Source organism: Branchiostoma belcheri, unplaced genomic scaffold (assembly GCF_001625305.1).
Source record: "Branchiostoma belcheri isolate BF01 breed outbred unplaced genomic scaffold, Haploidv18h27 scaffold23, whole genome shotgun sequence".
NCBI lineage: Eukaryota > Metazoa > Chordata > Leptocardii > Amphioxiformes > Branchiostomatidae > Branchiostoma > Branchiostoma belcheri.
Window position 1 is genome coordinate 2,730,462 of NW_017803824.1, and position 25,401 is coordinate 2,755,862.

The 25,401-nt window shown below is 45.2% G+C and overlaps 1 protein-coding gene across 1 annotated transcript; it reads right to left on the minus strand.

Moving 5' to 3' along the window:
- Nucleotides 1-595: 595 nt before the first annotated feature.
- On the minus strand, nt 596-25,366 carry LOC109470654. The gene is made up of 16 exons (XM_019769683.1): nt 24,988-25,366; nt 20,427-20,551; nt 7,812-7,904; nt 6,744-6,866; nt 6,274-6,393; nt 5,923-6,057; nt 5,503-5,651; nt 5,141-5,237; nt 4,676-4,810; nt 4,090-4,233; nt 3,547-3,678; nt 2,942-3,167; nt 2,424-2,541; nt 1,742-1,859; nt 1,128-1,319; nt 596-685 (listed from the first exon to the last, which is right to left on the minus strand). Exons 1-16 carry the CDS (start codon nt 25,125-25,127, stop codon nt 636-638), a joined length of 2,097 nt encoding a protein of 698 aa, XP_019625242.1. The 5' UTR covers nt 25,128-25,366; the 3' UTR covers nt 596-635.
- Nucleotides 25,367-25,401: the final 35 nt, after the last annotated feature.

Sequence of the window (25,401 nt, forward strand, 5' to 3'; positions counted from 1 at the left end):
AGATATTTGTGCCATAGATTACACTATGATAGCACCAATTACTAGTACTAGTACTTCCTTTTCAGGTACACAAAAGACAACATAAAGGACATGAAACATCTAGTCTGTAAATATGGTGCTGAGTGGCAGCCATAATTTCAACATCAAGTTTGATTGTTCCAATAGATATCTTAATGACATATTAAGTCTACAAAGCCAATAAAAGCCTTATATGGAAATAACTAGTAAGCATAGACTATTCCATAATTCTACAAAAAAGCTGCCTATACTGACCTTCACTAGAATCTTATGATATGTAGAATACTGTGTAAATCTGGTACAATAGTGTTTCTGGCAAATTCACTCATTGACAAGTCAGTTGTGGCAAATGTACAGGTTTATTTTGAAATCACGTATTGAACATACTGATGCTCAGAAAACTAGCACTTTGATCATAAAAAAAACAGCCTACAAAATTTATTGTATCATTCATATTCTATTCTACTAAATCACCTTAAGTGCAAGTAGACATCATCTCTCTACTTTATTAATATCTTGGAAAAAATCCAGACATTTATAGCAAAAATACAGTTGACAAACGATACACAACTAGATATGTCAAATGCTTTAATCTTGTGCAGTGCCATCTGCAGTCGCTAGGGGGAGTCCAAGAGTGCAAAACTTTCAAATGCTGTCTCGTAGGCATCTGTGAACAACAAAGACATTGTGATTAAACAATATGAAAATGATACACATGCCAGGGTATTGAAATATATTAAAAGAGATTTTTGAAAATTAGTCACTGAAGTTTATCTTATCCGGAAATACTTGTTCAGTTCATCCATTAGGTGATCACTTCTTTAAATAATCTAAATCCAAAATCATGAAAATATCGCATTCAATGATTACTTGATTCCTTGGTGAGGAGAATTACTTAAGATAATACAAGTAGCTATGACTTTCTGTCTTTGGGGGGACCCAAGAAAGAAAAACAAAGTCTATAGAATATACGAATCCTGGATAGGGTTGTAAACCACAGATACAGTTGAAGTTCTGATGCTTTTTCTTAGGGCTGGTTCTCTCTAGGAACTCACTCCCTAGCCATTTGTTTGTTTGTTTGTTTGTTTGTTTTAAGGTTAAGATCTCACCACATCTGGGCGGACTGCCGCTCCAGGTGCCGCAGCTGTGACACAGGCGCGTCAGGTGCCCGCCGTACGGGTTGGAGCTGTCGTCACACCTGTACGTCACGTTCGCGCCAAACGACGTGTCGCCCGTGACGTCACCCACCGTCACCACGCCCACGTTCAGCTGTGGGACGCCGCAGTCCACCACGTCAAACTCTGGAAGGGGTAGAAAGTAATACTTGACTCTCATTACTAAGCATAATATCGGAAGTTTTCCCATGTAAATCAAGTACAGAGTAGGAATGATCTGGATCGAAGCCGGATCAAAGCGATTCAATTCGGCTCAATCCGGACAATTTTACCCTAGTGGGAATGGGGCCTTTGATAGTTTTGCCATGGAGGATTTTCTACCTCCATGGTTTTGCAATAGACTGATCCCGAAGTCCATCCCACCTCCGTCCCACCCTGTTTCCGTAGACATGCAAAATGAAGTATAAACGGACATGAAGCCACTCTATTATTGGTCGAGCAAATAAATGTCATTCTCTCATTGGTTGAACTGCTTATTGTGATGCTTATAGTGTGTCCTTCTGCAACAGCCAACACTCCCGTGTCGCCATGTTAAGACCATGCCGTACCTGATATCCGTATCTTGACGTCCTTACACTGCCCTGTGGAGCGTTGGTGCGGGTCGAACCACTGAGCGCCCATCCCCCGCCTGCACACCGCCGGCTGCCCGGTACCTGCCACCACCACCTGGTGAGTACAGTTTAGACATAGACTGTTTTATATTGGAAGGAAGATCAAGAAGCCTCATATATACAGTATAGACATAGACTGTTTATTCATATAATTGGAAGTAGCTATATTTGTACCTCACATATACAGGATGACTTGCGAGTTTGGGAAAATACAACATCATAGTTGACTAGGGTCAGTATCAAAATTTATATTACACACATGAACGATTTCATCAGGTTGGCAAGAGACAGTATAACTAAGGTTTCTTCATGCAACAACCAGGGGGTTTTCAGTTTTGACGTTTCTGTGACCGTCTTTCACCATCTTCAGGGTAACAACAATGACTGCTTCCGATTCGTACGCTAGGTGTCACTGCTGCAATGTTACAAAGCGTTGTCGTGCATTGTATTCTTATACATTTGTACAGTTGACGTAACTTGAGTGTGCCGCCACCATGTCTCATCATCTGAAATGTTTGAAATGTCGGCAATGATCCCATCTGAAATGTAAATGTTGGAACAAAAAAAATACAGCCACTTCGATAAAAGTTGATAGGAAGTTTTACTTGACGGTACACACCTCAGGTCCGAAGCATGGCCGGAGCTGCACGGTCCCGCCCCGCCGGATGTTGAAGCAGGTGTGGCCGTCCGAGTCGGTGTACCGCTGCGTGAAGTAACCGTAGTCACGGCCTGCAAGTCTGGGGGGAAAGAGACGCGTGTTTAAGTTTTGTTGGGGATTGCTTGTCATCTTGGATGGTTACATAAAAAATTTAAGCAGGTATCCCCATGTATGAGGTAGATTGCCTGGCATTAGCCTCAAGCGTCAAAGCTCTGCATGTTAAAGAGCCCAGCACACTTTTGAGAAGAGTATATTTGGCCGGATGTACTTTGCTACATATGCGATCTGTATCGAAGTCTCATTACACTACTAGCTAGCGAATCGTAACGCATCTAGCTCAAAAGAAGTAAAGGAGAAAAAGCTGCGAAGACACACCTGTTACTAGTAATTGAGTGCCTTTACTTTAAAAATAGCCATAATTTGTACCAAGAAATGATGAGTAATTTACCAGGTTTTCAGACAACCCAGCTGTACTTTACCTAATGGCGGCATTTTGCACGGGCCTGGCGCAGTCGTCGTCGAAGCAGGCGCGCACCCGCACACAGCTGGCGTCCCTCCACGGCCGCCCCGCTACCCACCAGCCCGTGCGCGACACCGGGCCCTCCCAGGTGATGCGCCCGTTCACCCGCCGGACCTCCCCGATCGCCTCCTGGACCCACACGCCGCGGTCCTCGTCAAAGTGCCAGCCTTCCAGAGCAACCACACCTGGAATAGACATGGTATACGTGAGTTTCAGAAACTCTTAAAATGGCAAAAATCAACAAAATAGTAAATGACAAGAGTCATGTTCACCAAAGGATCAATAGAAAACTTATTCCGCTACACCTAATTACTTAATTGTTTTGGTGCGATAAAATGCGGCATTATACAAGAATAGGATAGGCTAAAAAAAATAACATAGTACACATATCAGATTTTATATCTAGATCAGGCGACTTTGATCTAGATATATCCTTTTTCTCGTCGCAGTCGGTGGGCATGGTCGTATCCAAAGTTCTCGAGGAAAAATGGCCCTAACCGCTCTTACATTTCAACAACCGTCACCAGATTACAACATACTAGCACTAGTATGATTAATGGATACCTGTGCCGTCCAAGTCCTCCGCTAGGGGTATGGAGATGTTGAAGGTTGAACTGACGCTCACACGCCGGTTGCCAGGTGCCCGGATGTCCACGGCAGCGGCGCCGTAAGCCTCCAGGTTGATGCGGGACGTTCCTGGGGGTAGAATAAAAGGGGGGGGGGGGGGGGGGGGGCAAGTAAGTACAATGGATACGGCTTTGGTGTCCTAATAAGCCAGTTTTATTTGGACATACAGAAATAAGCCGTTCGTTAAATATAGTCATCTGCCACCGCGTCGCGCACCTGCGTCGCGTGCCTACACCGAAGGATGGTTATACCGGATATACAGATACAGATACGGGTATAGATATTAACGACAAAACGTGTTACACTAAAAGTTAGTTTTAGTCAGTCAAAGCAAGCAACGTTGTTGCTCTTCGCAGACGTCATTTAAACATCACGTCAAGTCTAAAGGACACATACGTTTCCTCTGAGTGTTCGTTGGTGAAATGTTTGAACAAAATTTACGACGAAGGCAAGTTCAGAAATTCCGTTAAGTTTGCTGACCTTCGAACTCGAAATCGACCTGGTTGATGTTCTCCTCGATGCTGCCCACCAGCTCGGGCAGGCCCTGCAGCACCCGGTCACGGGACACGTCCACCCCGCGGAACGACACCGTGGCCCGCTCACTGTCGTCCATCAGGAGGGCGCCTGGGAGTGTGCAACATCAGGAAAATAATAAGGAAAAGAAAAAGAAAACATAGTAAAGGAAAACACCCAGAAAGGAAGGAAATTGACCAAGAGGAGGTGCCTGGTAGTGTGCAACGTCAGTCAGAAAATTATACTGTTCTTAGTAGCAATTGTGCAGATCTTGGCATATTGGCGACACCAAATCCGTCTGTGCCCTTATCTGTGTCTGGACACAGTATCATCGATGAACCGAAAGACCTGATGGGCGTCACTCCACCATACAGGGAGGAAAGTTGTGTTAGTGCCTTTCCCAAGGGCGCCTCGGATCGAACCCGTGACCTCATGGTTCCGAGCGGAACACTCTGACCATTACGCCAATGCAGAACCCAAAAATAACGTCATCAGGTTGGTATGGCCAAGAACGTTCTTTCACAATGACATAAGATATTGGTCTTTCACTTACCTGGCGGGAAGATGACGCTGCTGGCGTCGTTGAGATCACTCCGCCGTTCGAAGTATATTCTGGTGAGCTCCTGCCTGTCGTACACCACATCCTCCGTCTCACGGTACACAGTCAGCCGCAGGGTCGCGATGTTCTCTGACGGGAGAAAATGTAACATATCCCAGTTATTAGAGAGCTAAAGATGAAGAGAAGGCAACAAACCTCTTTTTCTGGAAATTTGAAGACCTCATCTTTTGAACATTCTGCAGTTAGGTCCTGTGCAGGGTTGTTAGGTTTGGACCTCTAACGTTACTATACTACGAAAAATGTGCTTCTTGGGGGCTTCAAGATAGGATATTTTGTTATGATATAACAAAGTTATCCTTCAGGACGATCCAGGCGCATATACGACGATCTTGGAGAACATTTTGATATTTGCGGTTTATACGAGGAGTAAAAGTAGTAATGGGGGAAATAATTCCTCACTCTGTCCAGGTGAAGCCTCGAACGTCACCGCATTAGTCAGGAAGCCGTCCTTACTGGCGACGATGATCAGCGGCTTCTCGGAGGGGACCGTGATCGTCTGCGAGAAAAAAAAACAGATTTGTGATTCGTAAGTTTCTTGTGAAGAGAGACAAGTGCATTACCGAAATGAAAATAAAACATGCAAGCCTAGCCTCCTTCTTAGACTTGAGAGACGGAGGCGTTATTTTATCTTTTTTTCGGGGAGCGACGCGAGTTATGCCGCGGACGGACGGTTTTGCCGCCTTATGACGCCTCAGAAGTCTGCGAAGGAGGCTAATGCAAGCCAAAGTCAAAGCATTTACATAGAGATGAGCTTGACTTACCAACAGTCCGTTTTGATCCGTCCGGCCCGTTGTGACCACGCTAGTACCGCCCCCTTTCGGTTCGGACAGGACGCGCACCTGCGAGTCGCTGATCGGCTCCTCTGTGTCCTTGGGGTCCACCACCACCACTGTCATCTGCACGTCCGCGCCTGTTACAACGTAACGGTCCATGTGTAGGCATTACAAAATGCACATACTTTGTATTCAATCTTTCATAATCACATGACACCATTCATGTGTGATCGGAGCCAACATGACTGTAAAAGTGGTAAAAGACAGCAACTCTGTACAAAGATGCACAGCGAAATCAACGCTTCCAAGGATGTTTGACAAGTAAAAAAATCAAAAGAAGAAGTAGTAAGGGACAGCTAAGGGACACTTTCGTGTCCTCTCTAGCTATCATAAACCCTTCGAACTTACCCAAACACCGAAGCCTCCCGTCCACGTACTTGAAGGACAGTCCCTGCGCACACACGCACATGTGCGACCCGAACGTGTTCTTACACACCCGCCGCCGCGGACACGTCACCAAGCCACGCGCACACTCGTCAACGTCTGGAAGTATACAGAAGGTAATATTAGTACGTACATTCTCTCAAAGCTTAAAATTATCATGTTCAGATGAAAGGACATTCTACGTTTTATGTTGAAGTGGAACATGCCATAAGTCGTTTACTAATACAAGAGAGGACATGTGACACTGTGTTTTGTTTTCAGCAATTTCTTGTTGCAGGCACAGATTAAGAAAATAGTAACACAGTACGTACTGACCTACACAGTGGCGCCCGTCCGGTCCCAACTCCAGCCCCTCCGGACAGAAACACTCCGGAACTCCCTTCTTCACCTCCCGGCACATGAACTGGCACTTCCGTAACGCGCACACAAGCGATTCTACAACGAAACAACACTGTAGTCAGTCTACTCTTCACTCCAAAACTAAAAGGCAAGAAATGTAGAAACAAAAGTAAACATGGAAGGCGACAGTGATAAAATGTGTTGGTAGATAAGCCCACTTGCAAAATTCTTACATCTATCAGATATTCTGAGAAGTTTAAACCCTTGACCTTCACTTAGCCCTGACAGGTGGCGATGTAGACTTCCAGGAGCCTTTGACCCACTACCCCGGAGTCACGTGCCCCGTAACGTCAGGTGCTATTAGGAATTGGGTCAGTCAACCTGAAGAAGGCTGCAATTTCGTTGGAAATTTGACATTTCAAACTTGAATCTTATCGTTGACTTACTTGCGCATGACGTCCCGTCCGGCTGTAGGGAGTACCCGTGGTTACAGTAACACCTGAAGCTGCCCTGGGCGTTCATGCAGCGGTGCTGGCAGGGACGAGGCTTGTGCCCGCACTCGTTGAAATCTGAAACGACAATAGATGGACGTGAACATGGATATAATTAAAAAGACATTGTGACATGATATTCCCAGGGATAGACCCTGCAATTAGCAGTTTGGTCAACAGATGGCGCTGCATCCAAGGCCAAAAAGCTGCACTGAGAGTATCCTCCTGTGCAGGCCCTCCCGGCGGAAAGAAGTTCGGATACGTGACGGGTACAAACCTTCTCTGGGCGGCTGGTTGGCCGCAAAAGAAGGCGTTAATGATTCTCCAAAACGCAGTATCAAAACTCCCCCGCCCGGAGGCCTACACAGAAGACTACGTTAAGATATGTTACCTGTCTGGAAACGCGCAAGTTTTATATTGGCCTTTCTCGGCTGTCTCGAACCATGACCTTCTGCTGAATGCTGATATGAGGTGCGTGCCTCTTAGCTAGCCTTGTGTTCCTCGTCACTCAACGCCCTGAGTTTTGTGTTGAAGAAAGCGTGATTTCTTCGCCACTGCCCGTTAGCTTTCTACTGTCAACAAGCAGACGGAAACTCCTGTCACCTGATCGTGAAGTTGACTCACTCCGACAGCTGCAAGTCGCTCACCTTGCTGGTTAACATTGTGTTACTTGGCTGCGTTTCAAACAACTCGCCAAGACAAAGAAGGAAGTAAGGTTCGGTGACAAAAATAAGGTTTGAACAAAGAGCTTAGCTTAGGTTAGGGTAGCAAAAAGAGTTTAGATTAAGACGGTACAAGAGACCTACAAAAGTTGGTTTCTGGATGTACCAAGAAGAGAAACAGAGTTTCTGGTGGAAAAGGGAAGCTTGTTTTAGATTTTAACGTGTGAGGACGTTTTCAAAGAGGGATGTGAAGTTGGGTCCTGTTACTTCTGTTGCTACAGTAGCGGCAGAAAACGAGGCATATTATAGAAAAGACACAATCTTCCCCACCAACCTCTGCTTGGAGAGACCTGGTACTGACCTTTGTTACATGTCCGTCCTCTCCAGCCGGTGTGACAAGTACACATGTCAGGCATGGTGCAGACTCCGTGCACACACGCGTCACGACATACGGCTGCCGGGGAATAATAGACAATGTTAATGATAATATAGCAATGACACTTAAGGACATAGTACCTTAACATTAAATGATTAAAGCTCATCTTTGTTGATAGGTAACATTAACATACTTAACTAGTATTTCCAAACGCTCGATCCAACTAAGTTAACGAAGACATACATATGATTGTCGGCCTTGGCTACGGCCTTCTTCAGAGTGACTGACCTTTTCACCCATGCATTACTAGAGTCACGTGTTTTCAAAAGTCTTTGTAGTTGGGTAAGTCATCCTGGACTGGATATGGCCAAATGTAAGTATGGTAGATATTGTAAAAACAGGCGTGAGGTGGCATGTCAAGTGTCAAAAAAATGTGGCCACCAACACTAAATTGCTATTACCAAAAAAAGCAGCACCATTGCTGTCATCATGGCTATCAGAGGCGGTCAGGGTCATGGTGGTCCTCACCATCAACATCCGTTACCATCAGCGACAGCTTAAGGAGGGTGAAAGTCTTTACACAGAATCAGGCCAGGTTGTTCTGTTAAATCCTGTTACAGTTGGGGCGCGGCAAAATAAAGCGGCCAGGAAAGACGACCCCGGCCGCGGTTTCACCACATACGGACGGAGTTAGCGGAAACCCCCGACATGCACCCGCGGTCAAGGTCGGCAGGATACAGACGTCTTAATGTCTCCATTCGCTCCGAGATGGAATATCTCGTATGTAAACTACCCGTGTAGCTTTCACAGCTTCTCACAACAAACACTGAAACAGGGCTTTTCCTGAAAACGGTTTCCTTCGGATAGGTTACCTCGACGTTACCCCAGGAGTCAGGGCGCTATGGTCGGCTCTGGAACGCTAATCTTGTCGTTACTACACGACCTGGAACGGGGCCTTTCGATCTCTAACTGCAAACAGGTTTGCCTGGCGCGTTTTCACCATTAAAGGTGGTTATTCCGAGCATTAAAGACACACGGCGATACTAAAGCAGGCGGAACTGATCCTGGTCTTCTCACAGAAATCGTTACAAACATTCCGGCCTTTGATCGGAAAATAAGCAGGGCTTACGACTCATTTATAAGGACAACTCAGTCGTGTTACAGATACAGGTACTTAGAGCTCAAGACCATGTTGTAAAAAAACTCTCACCCATGTGAGAAGCAGCATATGGGCACTCGATCGATATTTATGAGGTCAACAACGTGTTTTGCGGTATTGCATCCCAAAGTCAACATTTTCCTACAATGTTTTGCCCGTTTTTGTCTAATCTCCCATAAGTCGGTCGTTGTGTGCTTTGCTTTCTTTGTACAACAATCATTTCAACCTAAGAAAATCCAAGTGGTCAGCATACTATAGTGCAGTGTTCCCTGAGTAGAGGTAGGAGAACCCTCTCGGCCCTTTGTCCATCTTGTGACTCTTCAAGCATCACAGAAGCTATTTGGCGCTAATTTGTCTGATAGCGATCCCTTCTGTCGGCCCTGTCGGTGGTGGACGGCAGTGTGCAGCTGGCCAGTGGTTAGTTACAAAATTAGAACCAGTCTTTGCGGTTCATGTGCTCTTGCTGAGTCTGACCTTATTTTATAAGTTACCGCCATTAACAAATCACAAATAGCCTCCATAGCAGACCCCGTGTGGGGCCCGACATTGTAGTTGTTTGGCTGGTGTGGTATTCCCTCGTTGTTCTCGTGTTCTGATTGTTGTCGCCATATTTTCCATTCTTACACGATAGCAATTGCTGTGAAAGTTAACGTATGATTTATTCTAGCTAGCCTGCCTATTAACCACCTATGTGCGTACACCGCTGAGCTTTATCAAAGGTAGCTACATGGGAGATTATAGGATCATTAGTTCTCATTAGTGTAGGGAGAGGACCACAGTGTTTTGACTTCATCATTGCTGTAGGTTGGCTGTTAAAGTGGCGTTGCGGGCGGTGCCTTGCGTTCGTGCGGCCACACTGTAAAACTAAAAGTGAATTTGTGTCACAAATGAATCCGATAGATTTCCCACAGGCTCTCTTCAGGAACGATAATGATTCCCTGTTAGAAGGGAGTTTTACAGTGTGGACAGACCTTTGCCTTAAATTCCTTGTTGAACTGGAAATTCCTAGAGCGATTGGGTCTTGTACTGAAGAGCTCAGGACCTCTAAGCACATTGCTGTTGCTTTATTTTGGCTGCTAGATTGTTTGTGTTTGTTTGTTTGTTTGTTTGTTTGTTTGTTTGTTTGTTTGTTTGTTTTGTTTTGTTTCACACAACCTTTCACAGAATATCAGATATTCTTCTTTCGTTACATTTGTCAAACGAAATCCAGCTGTTAGTAACCGTATTTCTGCAAAATGTCGTCAAAGAAACAGATGAGCCCATTGTCAAAGTCATCTCTTCACGGTACTAGTACTATACCATCCATTGTCAACATATATATTCTTAGGCGTAACCATTTCCTATTGTTATTACATATAGTATATCAAACCGACAAGGCCAAGTCCATGACCAGATGTGTTCCGTCAGTGTGATTTGGTCCTTCCGGCTGGGATCGGGTACCAAAGGCGGTTGTGTCTGGCGCAGTGTCCCGGCCGTGACAGCCGGTAGAGGCGGTGGCCCGGCGCCAGACCCGCTTACAGCAAGGTTTTCTGTCCCGAGGTCTTTTAGTATAAAGTGTCACATCAAATCAAAAAGTAAGACGTTAGATTAAAACTCTACGGGAAACATATATCCTATTAAGGGAAGCCGTTTCTTTTCACTTTTAGGACCTTCTAGATATCTGACATCGACATCGCAGAAAATTAGTCCAAATGCAAAGTCAAGAGAATTTTTCACGGGGATTTCTTATTCTTAGCGGGTGGCACCGAGCCAGCAAAATGCAGGTGGGAGTTAAAGCTTGAGGATCGTTGAAGAAATTGAGTTAATTTCCCATCAATATCACCGCTAATCAATCTACAGTCGTGGTTCAGGGGCTGGGCACGACGCCATTTTGTTCTGGGTGGCTTTGCCTCTGTGCTAAGCAGATTTAGACTCCTTAGAGATCTCAGAAAGCCGATGCTAGCATGTATGTTGTGTTGGTCTACAGCAAACGGTGGAATTTTCCTTCGCTGAAAGAGAGGAATGTTCGGGTTTACAGTCAGCTAAATTCCCGGCGTTCTCTGATCTATGAGATCGGGATGCGAAATATTGAAGTCGACAGAACTGATTCTACGGTCAAAATCACTCTCCCCTTCGACTTGTTCTGGGCCAGCTGAATCCAGAAGTCGAAGAGAATTTTAAAGCACTAGAGAAGACCTCAGTCACTCATCATAAAAAAAACCCTAGCATGAAGATTTGATAACAGCTATTGATACGTATCCTGACTCATAGATATCTCAGCAGGGTTCGTCATCTTGGGTTTTGTCTCAGAAACAAGTAATTTTTTAACAAGCCTGTTCGGTTTCCTGCCTAAGCTCCTTGTCTGCATTCCTACCTCAAAATGCTTTAAGACTCTCTTAAGTAGCACACAGACTAGTACAAGTTCGCTCACACGGATGAAAACAGTACAAGTAGTCTCCGGCGGTTCACAAACCCAAACTCTCTCGGGGCCGCACAAATGATAGACATAAACCGAAGACTCAACCCCAAATAGGGCGAGTAATTGGCAAGAAGGGTTATCCGGGCAGAAATGACCGGGGTCGCCCCCAGCTCATTTACCTCGCCCCTGGGGAGTCAGGTACGGGCTGTGGAAACAGATTCTTTATTGACTCAACAAAAAAAGTATAGGGACTTTTGTATGATCTTCTACAACTTATAAGACATTGTAGAAGACTCTAAAGATCTAACAAAGCTACAGCTAAAGATCTAACAAAGCTAAATTCATGTATATATAACGTCACCCTACGTACAGAATATATGTCAGTGGCAACAATAAATGTTTAACATGTAGTCTCTTGGATTTAAACATTCTTTAATGTATTTCCCTATTTGAACACTGTACATAACCCGTAACCAGTCAAGGTTACGGTCTTGATAAACCAAGACGTCAAGATAACCAGTCTTGACGTTGTACCCTGGTTGTACGGAACCGATGTCCCTACATTGGACACCGGTATCAACTCACGTGTGTCACGGGCACTTCCTGACAACAGCGGGATAAGCTAAGTCACCTGTCTGTCAACCTTCAAAGTCAAGTATGCAAAGGTCTTAAGAAAGTGATTCCTTACAAAATCCCTGGTTAAGCTGTTGTAGTAGTCTCCCGAAGTAGGACTGGCAGTAGTTAGGTGTCAACTCTTTCTGTCAGTCCCGAATCCAAGATTTAACAATTTTTCAACATATCATCATTTACATGTACCTATTAATAGATAATCGTTACTGCTTTGTATTTCCGTGCACGAAATGAGTTTTGTCAGAATGTTTTTGTTCTCTTCATCGTGGAATCGTTTACACTGGCTTTATCTATTGATAAGACGTTTTAGTTTGAAAACAATGCTGTCCTGTATGCAAGTCATGTTTCCAAGATTATGTCCGGTATGTAGCCACACAAAAAGACCACACATACCAGTGAGAAAGCGAAGGCCAAAGAAAAGACCGTGTTTATTTGTGTTTCTAAATCAGGTTAGAACGGACGGAGTCACACAGGAGAAACCCAAGAACCGTCTGAGTCTAAACAGGAGCGTTTTTTAACAGGAAACAATCTCGGAATGTTCAGTGCGGATTTAGACGAGCAAACAGAACGCCTGTTTGTTTTTACTACCTCCCGACTTGTTAGAGATTATTGTCCGAAACACCTGACTTGTTTTTCAACGTCTTTTCCTACTTTTCTACTTTGTCTTACAAGTGGTGCTCTTAATAGTGCGGCCTGATCGCCTTACGAGAACAAAAAAGCTCACCACTCGAAAAACATAAAACTCGAGTGAATGAAAACAATCCGAAGCCATTTATACATCTGCTTTGAAGATCGCCAGTGCTTTAGAATGTCCTCGGTGAGGATGTATGGTTGTACCGCAGGTCAGGGTAGGGCGACATGACAGGGAAACAAATTATACTGAAGTATTTCGACCTTCCTTCTGTTTATCTTTCAGAGGACAGGTAGAAATGCCACAAACATTCCTCTGGATAATTAATTAGCCTTCACGCCACTGTTTTTCGGTCTTTCATCTGGCCAAATACAGATTGTACTTTTTTTTTTCATTGGCTAGAGGTAGTTGATATAATTTTTACTTTCATCTGGATATGAAAACATGAGAAAAACTTGACTCTAACGTGCAAATTCAAATTCAAAGTTAAATTTATCTTACTTGCAATGTTTGAGATCAAAGAATTCAAAGTTTTCAAAGCTAAAGTTTTTGCAATTCAAATTCATCAAAGATCATCCTATGTAAGTTAAAAGCCGGAGAAGTTTACAGTACGGTAGCGTATGAAAAGATGACAAAAACTTGTCTCTTGCGTGTCATGTCAACCTGTAATTTAAAGAGAATCCTATATATGGGTTAAAACCCGAGGAGTCTACAGTACGGTAACAGGGTACGGTAGCGTACACGCGATACACACCCCGGCGGACGTGATTTGGGGTCTGCGGGTCGGAAGGTCACTGACCTGAGAACACGGCGGCCAAACACAACCTGGAACTCGTTTGCTCTCTGCTACACATCTCCGCGCCTCAAACAACTGGCAGACGTGTGGGGGCTACATTGTCTAATCTTCAAGCAGATCATACGGTGGCAAGGCAGTATTTATTGGCCAGAGGAGCGTCCATTAGCATTGCCTACATCTGACTTCTTTGGTCGTCCAAAAAAAATGCACAACTTGGTCAAAGTGGGCGACGAACTTGGCATTGGATTTTGCAACCGTATGTGCCAATTCGCCCTTATGTTGACTGGCAAATTATTCACCCCATAATATTCAGCCTGCGTTTCAGCCGATTTTTACAATATCTTTATATCTTTTTACCACCCAAAGGAGCCTATTGGAGACTATGTTTTACGTGTACACGGAAAGATCCATTCTCCCCTGGGTGATAAAATCAACTGCGACGCGAAATGGGCGGTTTGTCCGTGTGTAGAACAACATCGTTTAGGCAGAATGGATGAGCTGACACATAACACGTACGGGAGACGGCTGGTAGTGTTTGTCGTTCAAGACATCGATTTGGGCTTAACATGTTAACATGACCTAAAAAAAACAGGATTTGGGGTTCAAAGACCCACCATTCTTCACCTCATTCAAGGACGTTTTCCTCAGCGCTCGACGTCCAAAAACACAAGTTTTTGTTGAAATGATTAGGCATTTCGCTGACTTGAAGTTTGTAATTGCCACATTGAAATCACAGTGACACTGCATTGAAATCTTGCCAACTTCTCACAAGGTTATCACCATGAAGTTGCGTCTAGTAACAGACCCTACAAGTTTGGTTTGGGTAGACTGGTTTTGCCCCCTGCCTGTCGGCACATGTAGAAGTACCACAACGGACTTGGACGATATTCAACCCAGTCTGGCCGGGCTCCAAAGTCAGTAATAAACGGACTAAGGTTGACTTTTGGTGTTGTACAACATTAAGGGACTGTGGTTTGACATGGCTTAAGCTTGAATCAAGTTTAAGGGAAGGTATTGGAGGGTAGATGTGCCCGTAAACTCCCCCAATCAACGTCTGGAAGTACATCACAGGCACTGAAATTTGATCAGAGAGATTGCGGATATTTCCAGTGTCTACAGTACGTTTCTATCAAGACTCACACTTTAGACATTACCCTTTGGTTATAGCGAGCTTTTTTTGCGAATCAACCACTTAAGCAAGCCACCATGGGTATTTTGTACTGCCTTTGTAACTGTACCTTTGTGAGTGTTTTGCGGAAAAATGGGGTTGCACTTTTATCCGATGGCGTGCTAACAAAGAACGTATGTGCGTGCCAACACCAAACAAAAACCTAATGAAACGTGACGCATAATACCAAAATAATCAAAGCCATTTCTTCTTTAATCTTTTCCCAATTTTCCACACCAACGCCTCTGCTTCATCCGCACACTTGGTGCACATTTCCCCCCACTGCTGATTTATGTAGCCTCCTGTTCAGGCCTGCGAGCGGTGCGAGTTTTCATACTGCATTTTGTATCATTTGTAACGCGTTCTTTTGCCGGCAATCCTACAACAAGCCGCCCAGAGAAAGTTTGTACCCGCCACGTGGCTGGTTGTAGGGTGGCCGGCAAAAGAACGCGTTAAAATTCTACAAAATGCAGTATCAAAACTCCCACCCGCCCGGAGGCCTGCACAGGAGGATTTATGCACGTCCAGTTTCTCCATGTGTTTCCATGTGTTCTCCTTCCGTCTGACCTTGGAGCGCACTTGACACCTGCGACCCTGATTTCAAACAGGGTTTGGAATCCATGTTTTATTGTGTATCCAGAGTTTCCACAACTGTCTGTGACCGGAGCGTCCCTGTGGACCCGCCGAGGTTACGTTTCGTCTGGTCCGGGCAGGGAATGTGTTTAGACATGTGTGGAGATGTGACGACTGATGGGTGAGGTTACTCCGGTACTTACTGGTGCTGTTGGGCCGTGAATGAACGGAATAGTACCAAATCCCTCGTCACTTTGCTCTCTGCTCGGGTTAAGATATGAGAGTTGTACTGGGGCCGCGAAAGGCCATTAGCGCCCAAACAGAGGCAAAATGACTGGGTCGTTGCGCGGGGATTTTTTTTAAAACTTGACATGCGTCTCCCCTACCGATTCCCCGGGATGCGCAATGGTTCGGTCCCCTTTATCCTACCCGCGACCACAGAGTGACACCAGATGGGGGGTGCGTGCTATCTTACCCTCCCTGCGCGCAAAGCAACTCGGGATAGTACCAAATCCCTCGTCACTTTGCTCTCTGCTCGGGTTAAGATATGAGAGTTGTACTGGGGCCTTCTTTCCTCTTTTACCTGCCCCCACATTACTCGTATCCTCTCCTCAAGTCCTTCCCTGCTCTAACACCCAATACTCACATTTTTCTCCTCCAATACTCACCCTTTCCTTTACTCTGCCACTCCATTTCTCACCATCGCTTACCTTATAAGCTTACCCCCGTGCATAGAGAATCCCCCCTTAGCACCGTCTTCCCATGTAACCTGCGTCCACCAAATAAATGCAGTCCATATCAACCTTCAGAAATCTCCTGTTTTAATCGTTTCCGTCAAATACATCCAGTAATGTATCATCGTATCCCTTGGTTTTCCTCACCTCTCGCTCGTCAAAATCGTACATTAAGTGTCATTGTACCCTTGGTTTTTTCTCATCTCTCGTCCTTCACTCCTCTTCAGAACACCGGCTTGAAATCCCTGCTGTTATTGCGCTGCGTTCACAGCCTGTCCCCCTGGCTCTCCTTCTCGGGTCTCCTGGCCACTTGATCCCGTAGGATCCCTCGTGGCATACTTTCTTCAGTTGCATACTAGTACTTCTCAGGCCGGTTCTCGACTGAGGGTAGCTGTGATCTATTCAAGTGTCAACCTGAGTTGAAGAACGACCGCTCGGGGACGGGTGCGACCAACGCACCCGCTGTGAAAGGTCGTTACGAAGTTGCTGAGTCAACTCGACTGACGCCAGCGGTGAAAGGCTGTTCTGGCCCTAATTATTTGGTTGGTGGGAACCATTTCCGACCACCATGTGTGGCACCAGATCAGGGACAGAAAGCTGCTGAAAGGGCTTTTATGAAAGAAATTTGTGTCTCCTTTTTGTCTCGTTTTTTTTTTCGTTAACAGATAACGAAAAAACGCCAAAAGATACTGCACCCCCATTCAACCGTACTCAGAAGTCGGCACAAGTTAAACGAGAGGTGAGGAAAAACAAAATTTGGGGTATAGCAAAATTTTTTTTAGTGAAAATCGGATCAGAAGATGTGAGGTTCCCGCGAGCCAACATAATGTTTCAAGTTTGTTTGCTGAAACCTGGGATTGTTCTACACAAGTTGCAAACATTGTGCCGCCTGTGTTGGCTGACATACACGTGTGAAGGGAATATTCATTTTGTCGCAGGAAACATGGGCCCACACAGGGGTTGCTTCCGCGATTCACACAGAGGTGACCACTGGGACAAAAGACAGAAGGGCTCCGTCTACTTCTTGGAGGGTGGCATCTACCAACGCTCTCCCAAATCCGATAAACATAGTTTTATGTCCGGGGAGCATCTAAACTTGCTCTTACCCGCTGGATTTTCAAAATCAATGTTTTCCCAACCGTCCGGGGACTTGTTCTTCTCTGCCGGATTTCCACAATCAAAGCGTTTCGAACAGTCCGGCGAGCGTCTCAACTTGCTCTTACCTGTCAGATTTTTTAAAATCAAAGTTTCTAACGTAGTCCGGGGAGCATCTGAACGTACTCTTATCCGTTAGATTAAAAAATCCACATTTTTCCAAAAACAGTTCGGGGATCATCTCAACTTGCTCTTACTCGTCGCATATTTTCAAAATCAAAGTTTCTAAAAACAGTCCGGGGAGCATCTCAACTTGCTCTTACCCGTTAATTCAAAATCAAAGTTTCTAAAAACAGTCCGGGAGCATCTCGACTTGCTCTTACCCGTTAATTCAAAAATACAACATTTTTCCAAAACAGTCCGGGGAGCATCTCAACTTGCTCTTACCCATCGGATTTTCAAAACCAAAGTTTCTAAAAACAGTCCGGGGAGCATCTTAACTTGCTCTTACCCGTTAGATTAAAAACATTTTCAAAAAACAGTCGAACAATCGTTCTCACTAATTTTACCTGGGGCCAAACAAAAAACTTGGCTGCGGCTGTGTCGCCCTGCCCGTCCAGTAGGTTGGTGACCGCTTGTGCGGCCGTCTTTCCGGGAAATGTGCCGGGTGCTGGTGAACTGCTCTTTTGGGGTCCCGGCCCGTCAGTCCGAGGATGAAAATCTGCGTCGCTAGCTCATCTCGGTTCATCTCCTGGGTTTGAAACTTGCCGGCTGCTCCAGCAGCTCTGCGTCGCCCTGGCCGATCTAAATTTCTAACAAAATGGCTCCGACCAGGGTAAAATCCCCGCGCAACACGGGAACGCCATGGCGTACGTCCGTGGCGTCCGGGCTGCGACCACAGAGTGACACCAGATGGGGGGTGCGTGCTATCTTACCCTCCCTGCGCGCAAAGCAACTCGGGATAGTGGATGAACGGAGGGAAAGGTTGCCCAATGGAAGAAGGAAGGGACGGAGAGGGGAAAGATGGATGGATGGATGGATGGATGGATGGATGGATGGATGGATGGATGGATGGATGGATGGATGGACGGGCCGACGGACATGTGGATAAATAGACATAAGGAAGGAAAGGGGTGGAAATGGGAGAAGGATTGATAGGTGAACTGACAAAAAGGAGAGAGGGACTGGAGGAAGGAAGGGGAAGGAAGGAAGGAAGGAAGGAAGGAGTCATTTATCTGACAGAGATATCAACCTGGACACCTGGTACAACCTGTTCTCAAGCCACCAGCACATTAAACCCGTTTTCCCAATCTCATTTTCCGCGGTTAGATCGGGCTCCAGGTTATCATCAGAGTTTACTGACTGGCAGACCTCCAGAACCAACTCCATGAACTTCACCTGTGTTTGTGTTCCTGCTAATGAGGACAGGCGACCGGAGGGCAGCCAGGGTCTGGCTTCACTTGACCTCTGTGACCTTGGAGGACCGGTCATGTGTGCATCACGTGATCGCTTTCGGCAAGCGTTTGGTTACTGCAATGAGGTTATATTTTTATAACCTCTTTGGTTACTGAAGAATGGAAGAAATCGGCTAAAGTGATACATAACTTTGCCAAATGAGTTAGTGGTATACCGACAAGCTGAACTAACTGCCAATGGAGTCCTATTCTAGATCGCATTTTCATTGTTAGGCCCCAGGCGAGACTGACAATTTGAAGGTGTCACGTACAATTGACCTCCACACGCCGTATCAATTTCTTCAGTCTTGAACTTTCCGTCCAGGGAAATCAGAAAATACGCCCGGGTCAAGGAGCGAAAACCACAAAACTGTGACGCGGAGAAAACGATTAGTTCCGCGGAGAAGAACGTTAAATGTGGGGCATTATCGGTGAGGTTTGGTGGTCCTGTTAGCGAGACAAAACACCGAGACTTCCTGCCACTAGTCAGACCTCCGGGTGTTCTCTCAATCTCCAAGCAGATGTTACTTTCGATGGGCAATCGTCATGTTTTCTGTATAAAGCGTAGCTGATAGAAATGAAATAGAAAACGTTACCATTTTCCACCTTAACATCTACTTGGAATTTAGTGTTGATGATACACCTGGATGGTGTGTCGACCCTTCGTCATGCTATTTTGCAAGGCAGTGTAAAAACCTTCCATGTGTCTTTTGTTTCAACACGTTGCTTAGAAATAAGATATCATTTACCGAAGGATCTGAAATGTCAATGTTGACAGGGAAGGTCAGTGGTTGTGGAACACTCAACACAGGGGACGTTTGAGTTTCAGTAAGTTTGACAGGCAAGATTAAAACACGTTTCATTTTTCCGCGAAGCTTGCACCAACCTTCCTCTAGGACTATTGTTTCTACATTTGCTGTCTTTGCCAATATGTTTTGAGTAGCGTTTGCCAGGTCAATCAATTTGTTAGTCATGTTACTTGTTTGCTCGTTTGGTTTTTAAGTGAAATCGTAATAACTCATTAACAAATTTTCCTTCCCGTTTTCCTTCGAATTCCTGGATAAAGACCTGAACTAGACATTTCCAGGAGGATTTCTTGGCGTCGACAGACATGGAGCGGCCTGTGTGGGAGATAGAGCGGGTCGTACGTGGTACCGAATGTGGGTAGACAGGGCTGGATTTTTCAGCCATTAGAAAATGATGAATTGTGAGAGGTACATCTAGAGGTCAGGAGACGTGTCGATGTGTGCTAAGATGTTCACAGTTTTCAGCAAGTTTTCTCCACGCTTGATGATGAATGCAGGCGATCTCTGTGTACGTGCCTAGTCTCAAACTGAAGCCTTCTTTGGTGGGCTAACTCGTCTGGCAAATCGTTCACCCTACTTGTTCAATTCCTACTTTCCTCATCCCTGAAAGAAGGCCAAAGAAGTCTGTTGGAGACTAGCCTTTGGCTAGACAGCGTCCCTATAGACTAGGCGTAATGTCCACACCTGGGTAATTACTATCGCATTGGGGTCACCTGATTTGGGGTCGGATGGCAGTCGCTCCAGACCTCTGCCCTTCATCTTCATAAATTCTAAAAGTTCTTGTGCTTGTCTACAAGCTCAGCGGTGGTGTGCCGTAAATACAGTGTGATAGGTAGTTACACTGTCGTTGGCTAAATTCTGCGTCTAGACAAGGACATTACGTCCTTGGTCTAAAGGACGGTACCGAGTTTCCGACCAATATTACTACAGCCTTAGTCATGTTCGAATAACCAGTTACACCGGACACGTGACCTTACAAGCACGAGTTCACACCGACCGTCTCTGTTGAGTATCATTGGGTGGCGCGTGTCACGTGCCCATTGTCAGTGATCAAACCATTCCATGATTCTAACCCTCTGAACATTCTGAAGAACTCAGACTGTGACTTGTTTGTGTTGGAACATAGTTGGGCTGTTTACTGTAAGCAGGTACTTACGTTTGCAGTCGCCGTACTCGTTCCTGACCCAGCCGTAGCAGCAGTCGTACCTGCCCCCGTACCGGCACAGCCCGTGTCCCACCTTGATCTCCTTCTGCGCGCGCAGCTTCTTTATCACCTTCGGGCTGGAATTTGAGCGCAAAAAAAGAGAGATTAGGACAGGGAAAAGCAATTTAGGTTGTAAAATACGGGATTCTTTTTCCATCAAAACGTTTAACTTATCGATTCAACACTATGGAGTTTTCAAAAGAACATTTAGTCTTCTTCATGATGAATGACCCATCATGTCGGGCACGTGACCCCTCGACAACGTGATTCCATGGTATCCATGGTGATTCTAGTGCTAGGTCAAAGGTGTCTGAACCTTCATACCGCCATATCTCGGAGGTTAAACGACATGCAGTGTAGGGGGGGCTGGGGAACCTTTGACTCCTATACTATCATGGACTGGACTATTTAATTGTTTGTCAAGATCTATTAAAATGAAATGTTATTTCCTCGCATCAAATTTGGCAATTTGGGTCTTTTCACCTTGTATCAGGGCAAAAAGTCTTCAGCCGGAAATCACAGGAGGTTAGAATTAAATCACAGTGAAGCACAGAACAAAGACATTATGTACGTTTTACTGGTTATCCTTGGTTATTGTACTGAGTATAAGTGTGTAATGTACACACACCGCGTCAGCAACAGACGGGAACCGTAGCATGCTAAAAGTTATTACCGCTGGAATGTTGAGAGACTTACAGGCGACTTCCGAGACGGCAGACACGGCAGAGGGTCGCCCTGACAACATACGGACAACGCGGAGTCCAGACTTTGTGGGGCTTTAGACAAAGGTGAAAAAAATACCGAGGGATTTAGTCTCAATTTCGCGTCACCACAAGATTACAGGGCGCGAACAGAAAATGACAGAGTGAAACACAGCAGACATGTGTTACTTCTCTTTTGTGGGAAATGAAAAACAATTTTTGGATCGTGCGATATAATGTACAGACTCTGTGACATCTTACTCTACAATTTGTATTTTCGCCTAGAAGGTCATAGTGGCGATATGAAGGATTTCAATTCAATATGGGAAATAATTGAACTAAACAAAGGGGGGGGGGTCTTGAAAAAATTATATGAACACAGGAGAGCGTCACAGTGCACATTTGTGTGAATAGAATCTCGTTCTGTAAAAGTGCCAACAGCACTAACCAGGTGACTTACTAAATCTTTTCCAACCATGAAATCGTCGAAACTAGATTGCTCAAATTAAAAACCAGATGGAGGGTTTCACGGAAAGTTCCGAAGTCAGTCACGACCTTAATGTGCGCGACAAATCAATCTGGCCGCCCGGGAAATGCCGAGCTGGGTTCTGACTGATGCGGGCAGCGCGTGAAGGAGACGGGAGAGGCCGACGGGCAACTCCGATAACACTGGTCTGGGAATAAAAACTCGGGGATAAAGTCATAATATATTAACTAACATAACGGACTAAATGTGCTTTTCAATGCCAATGTTCTTATCGTATTTTGCATTTTCCTCCTAGTAGTTGTAGTTGTACTTGTAATTTGTCTGTTTGTAGCACAACCAACGTAAGACATTGTGTGGAAAATTCTCGAGACGATTTTACGACGCCCTGTGACAGGCCTAGTAAATTTCAAGATTCTTTTTGACTAGAGTGGGGCATCAAGCGATAAACTTTTAAACTGAAGCGACAGACTTAACGGGGCTGCCAATCATTGTGATCGTTTCCTGTGTTATAATTTGATTGTGATTTTCCCTTCTAAATGTTTGCCTCCATGGAGTGGACTAGACAGTAAGGAAAGAAAAGTACTTTAGGTAACGTTACATTCAAGTCGCTTTCGGTAACATAAGAGATAAAGCAGAGTAGCGTTAAAGTACGTTAGAGTAGATAAGAATGTGTTTTACTGGACATCATTACAGAAATTCCTTCCGGTTCACTGCCCGACAAAACCCGGCTGTCACTAGCCTGGTGTCCTGTCACACATGTCTGCTCCCGTGTTTTGGTCGGACCGTTTGACCATGTTTATCTCGTGTTCCATCTGTTTGGCCTGCCTGTTTAGCCAGCCGGGCCTGACGGCGCACGTAAACAGAAGCGCGGTGGGTGTGATAAGACCTGATGGATGAGTCTGCGGTCTCTCAGGAGGTACACGGACGGCGGACAGGTACGGTGTCAGGTCGTCACGGACATGTGAACACCAAAGGGACACCGTGCTCACTATATTGGATAGTTGAGCTCTCTTGTCAAGGTCTTGTTGGTTTGTTCCAAGGCAATAATACCGCGAACAAGGGAGTGGTATCACTCAAGGAGACACATCTGTAGAGCCACAGTATCACGTCTTGTGATAAAGTTTTGTCTGTGTGTGTGTAATTCTTGTTTTCCTCACGAAAATCTTGTTTCAGTGAAGTTTAAGACGACGACTCTAGAATATCTAGGAGAACATGGGGTTTGAGAAGCTCACAGGCTGGAGAGCGAGTACATGAGGATAACCAGACACAAAGTACAAGACACGTTATAACATAGGGGGTGTCGTGTTAATAAAAACGGATCATCCTTTAAGCCCTCAATTGACGTTTAAAAGAATCAGCCAGGATGTGGATTCTTTACACGACCGTACAACTAGGTCTACGACTTTGAAAGGGGGACTTCTCTTCCGACGTTTATTAGAATATTTTACACAGACCAGTCGGAAATTCTTTTGACCTTTACACTGGCTGCCAAGTTACTCCTCGGGCTAAAATCGTTCTGCGGGAATGGATTCTTCTAAAGGGGCGTTTGTTATGGTCGACATGGAACCTTTTTGTCAAACATCTAATGACATCTACGTGTGGTCAAGGTCAGCGGCTGTGTGAGTGGCGGGAAAGGCCGTGACCTGGAGCAGACAAATTGTAGTGTGTTCTGTCCACATAAATATTTATCCTGTCAGGACAACACAACACTGGTGCTGTACAACAACGACAGGCAAGACACGGGCAAATGTTTTCATTTTGTTCGGCGATGAAACCAGGACTCAGTCGGACATTTGCGGTCGAAAACGTCGTCTGGAACACATTACACGGTGTCGTTGCTCTAATTCTACACAGAGGTCGTTTTCGGTCGTGCTACAGTATCTATTGGGAGTTACAGGACCTACTTTGCAAGCAAATATGCAATACTTTCTCTGTTTCTGTCCGCATGATTTTTGTCTGCTTCAAAACCCACCCAGAAATTATGCGAAGTCTTTAAATATTACACCGTTTATTCAACTGTTCCTTGTGGTTTTGATAAGAGGAACGGTTTCATGCAAAACCCGTAAGATGAGAATTTGATCGGTCGGCAGGAGGGAGCTCTGTTGGGCAGCCCGTTTCCAGAGCCCACCACTGCGGACGACACTGGACGAACTGTAAACTATTTAGTAAGAAGTGATAGCCGGGTCAGAGGGTTAATCTGTCCATGGATCAAAGAGGCTGAGGCCAAAAGTAGCAGATTAACAACTATAACAACACAAGTGGAGTGGTGTTTATCTAACCATTCATGGGCGAGGAAATCGGCGTTATTGTTTGTGGGAAATGCAAGCGGAGACTGTCAATGAACTGCACTGTTTAGACCTTTTAGAACTTTTCACGGCTTATTGTTATTCACATTTTCTCATGCCCATTGTGTCCCCGTCTGAAGCGATATCATAATTTAAACCCAGTCAGTTTTTCTTTCCACACATTCAGAAGGAACGTGAGCCAATAGTTTTAGCTAGCCTGCCACGAAGCCTGCATAATTGCTGAGGATAGAGTTTCCCACAGTTTAATACACATGTACCGGAGGGACTCACTGCTAAATGAATCAGTATTGCTGGTCTACGTGGTCTAGCAGCAGTGTGTATTGAACCATAGAGTACGCTTCTGTTTCCGACAAGTTTCAAAGTGTCAAACCCCCTTGTTTTTACAATATTGTACAGTTGAGTTGAATTACAGAAAGAGCCGAATGAGCGATACCAAATGTTTTCTTGAGATTTAGTAGCGTCCTTCAAACATGTCAAACGACGGAAACCGGACGAAGTCTGGTATATTATGTGTTTATTTCGCGGCCAGACGTTGTCTCAATGTCTGGTTTGGAGTTCTTTTTAATTGGTGATAATTATTTTCACGGGAAAAGATGAATGAATGAATCGCTTTTGTTTAGCAGCACGACGTGAAACAAAACGTGTGAAGTGCCACTTTGCTGACAAAAACTTCTTTGACATTGCCCTTCAGCTTAGCGTAGTTACTAGTTAGTCTTTCACAGGCCAGGTTTCACATTGAAGTTACCATTTCTTTCATTCATAGGTGCGCAGTCCGTTGTATTTATGCATACGTGCCATCTTTTCATGAATACGAGACTGATTCAAGAAGCAAAACATTGCTCACGTTCGCCCTCACACGTACATACTTAGACAAGAAAAATATAAACAAACAAAAACGCCTGTAAATAACAAAGGGCAGACAAAAATATATGAGTCTGACAAGAGCCGAGTTTACGCTGCCGACTGCTGGTGACAATATTACACAAACACAGCACATCAGGACAAGCTGATAGACGTACCTGTAGTAAACATTGGCGTGAGCCTTCCTGTTTCTCTTCAGGGACGACCGGTGCTTTTTGTAGGGATGTCGCCTGGCCAGGCTGAGCTGTAGAACCAGCAGTAGAACCAACAGGACCCCGCACACACTGGACGGCTTCATGGTCTCTAATAAAGCCGGTCTCGGCCCAGTTGTGGTTGTCTTGGCGGCGAAGTACTTTCACTCACTCAGTGTCGCCCTCAATCCCAGAGCGGTTACTGAGATTAGACACTTTTCCACTTAACTACGGCGTACAAGATTTTACGAAAACAATCGCCTTGTGTTTTGTAGGGAAGCTGAACTGCAAGCCGGCGTCTTGTGGCCCGCCCCTCAAGCCAGCTGCTCCCGTCTGGAAGTAGGTCCTCAAGTGGTGAAGAAAGCAATGTAGAACCCTGAC

What these genes read in the sequence shown, in the direction of transcription:
- LOC109470654 (XM_019769683.1), bottom strand. Translation starts at nt 25,127, where the DNA reads ATGAAGCCGTCCAGTGTGTGCGGGGTCCTGTTGGTTCTACTGCTGGTT. An exon ending in CGGGAGGCTTCGGTGTTTGG is followed by an intron (nt 5,652 to 5,922) that starts GTAAGTTCGAAG and finishes ACGTTGTAACAG; the next exon opens with GCGCGGACGTGCAGATGACA. An exon ending in GGCCATGCTTCGGACCTGAG is followed by an intron (nt 1,860 to 2,423) that starts GTGTGTACCGTC and finishes TGTACTCACCAG; the next exon opens with GTGGTGGTGGCAGGTACCGG.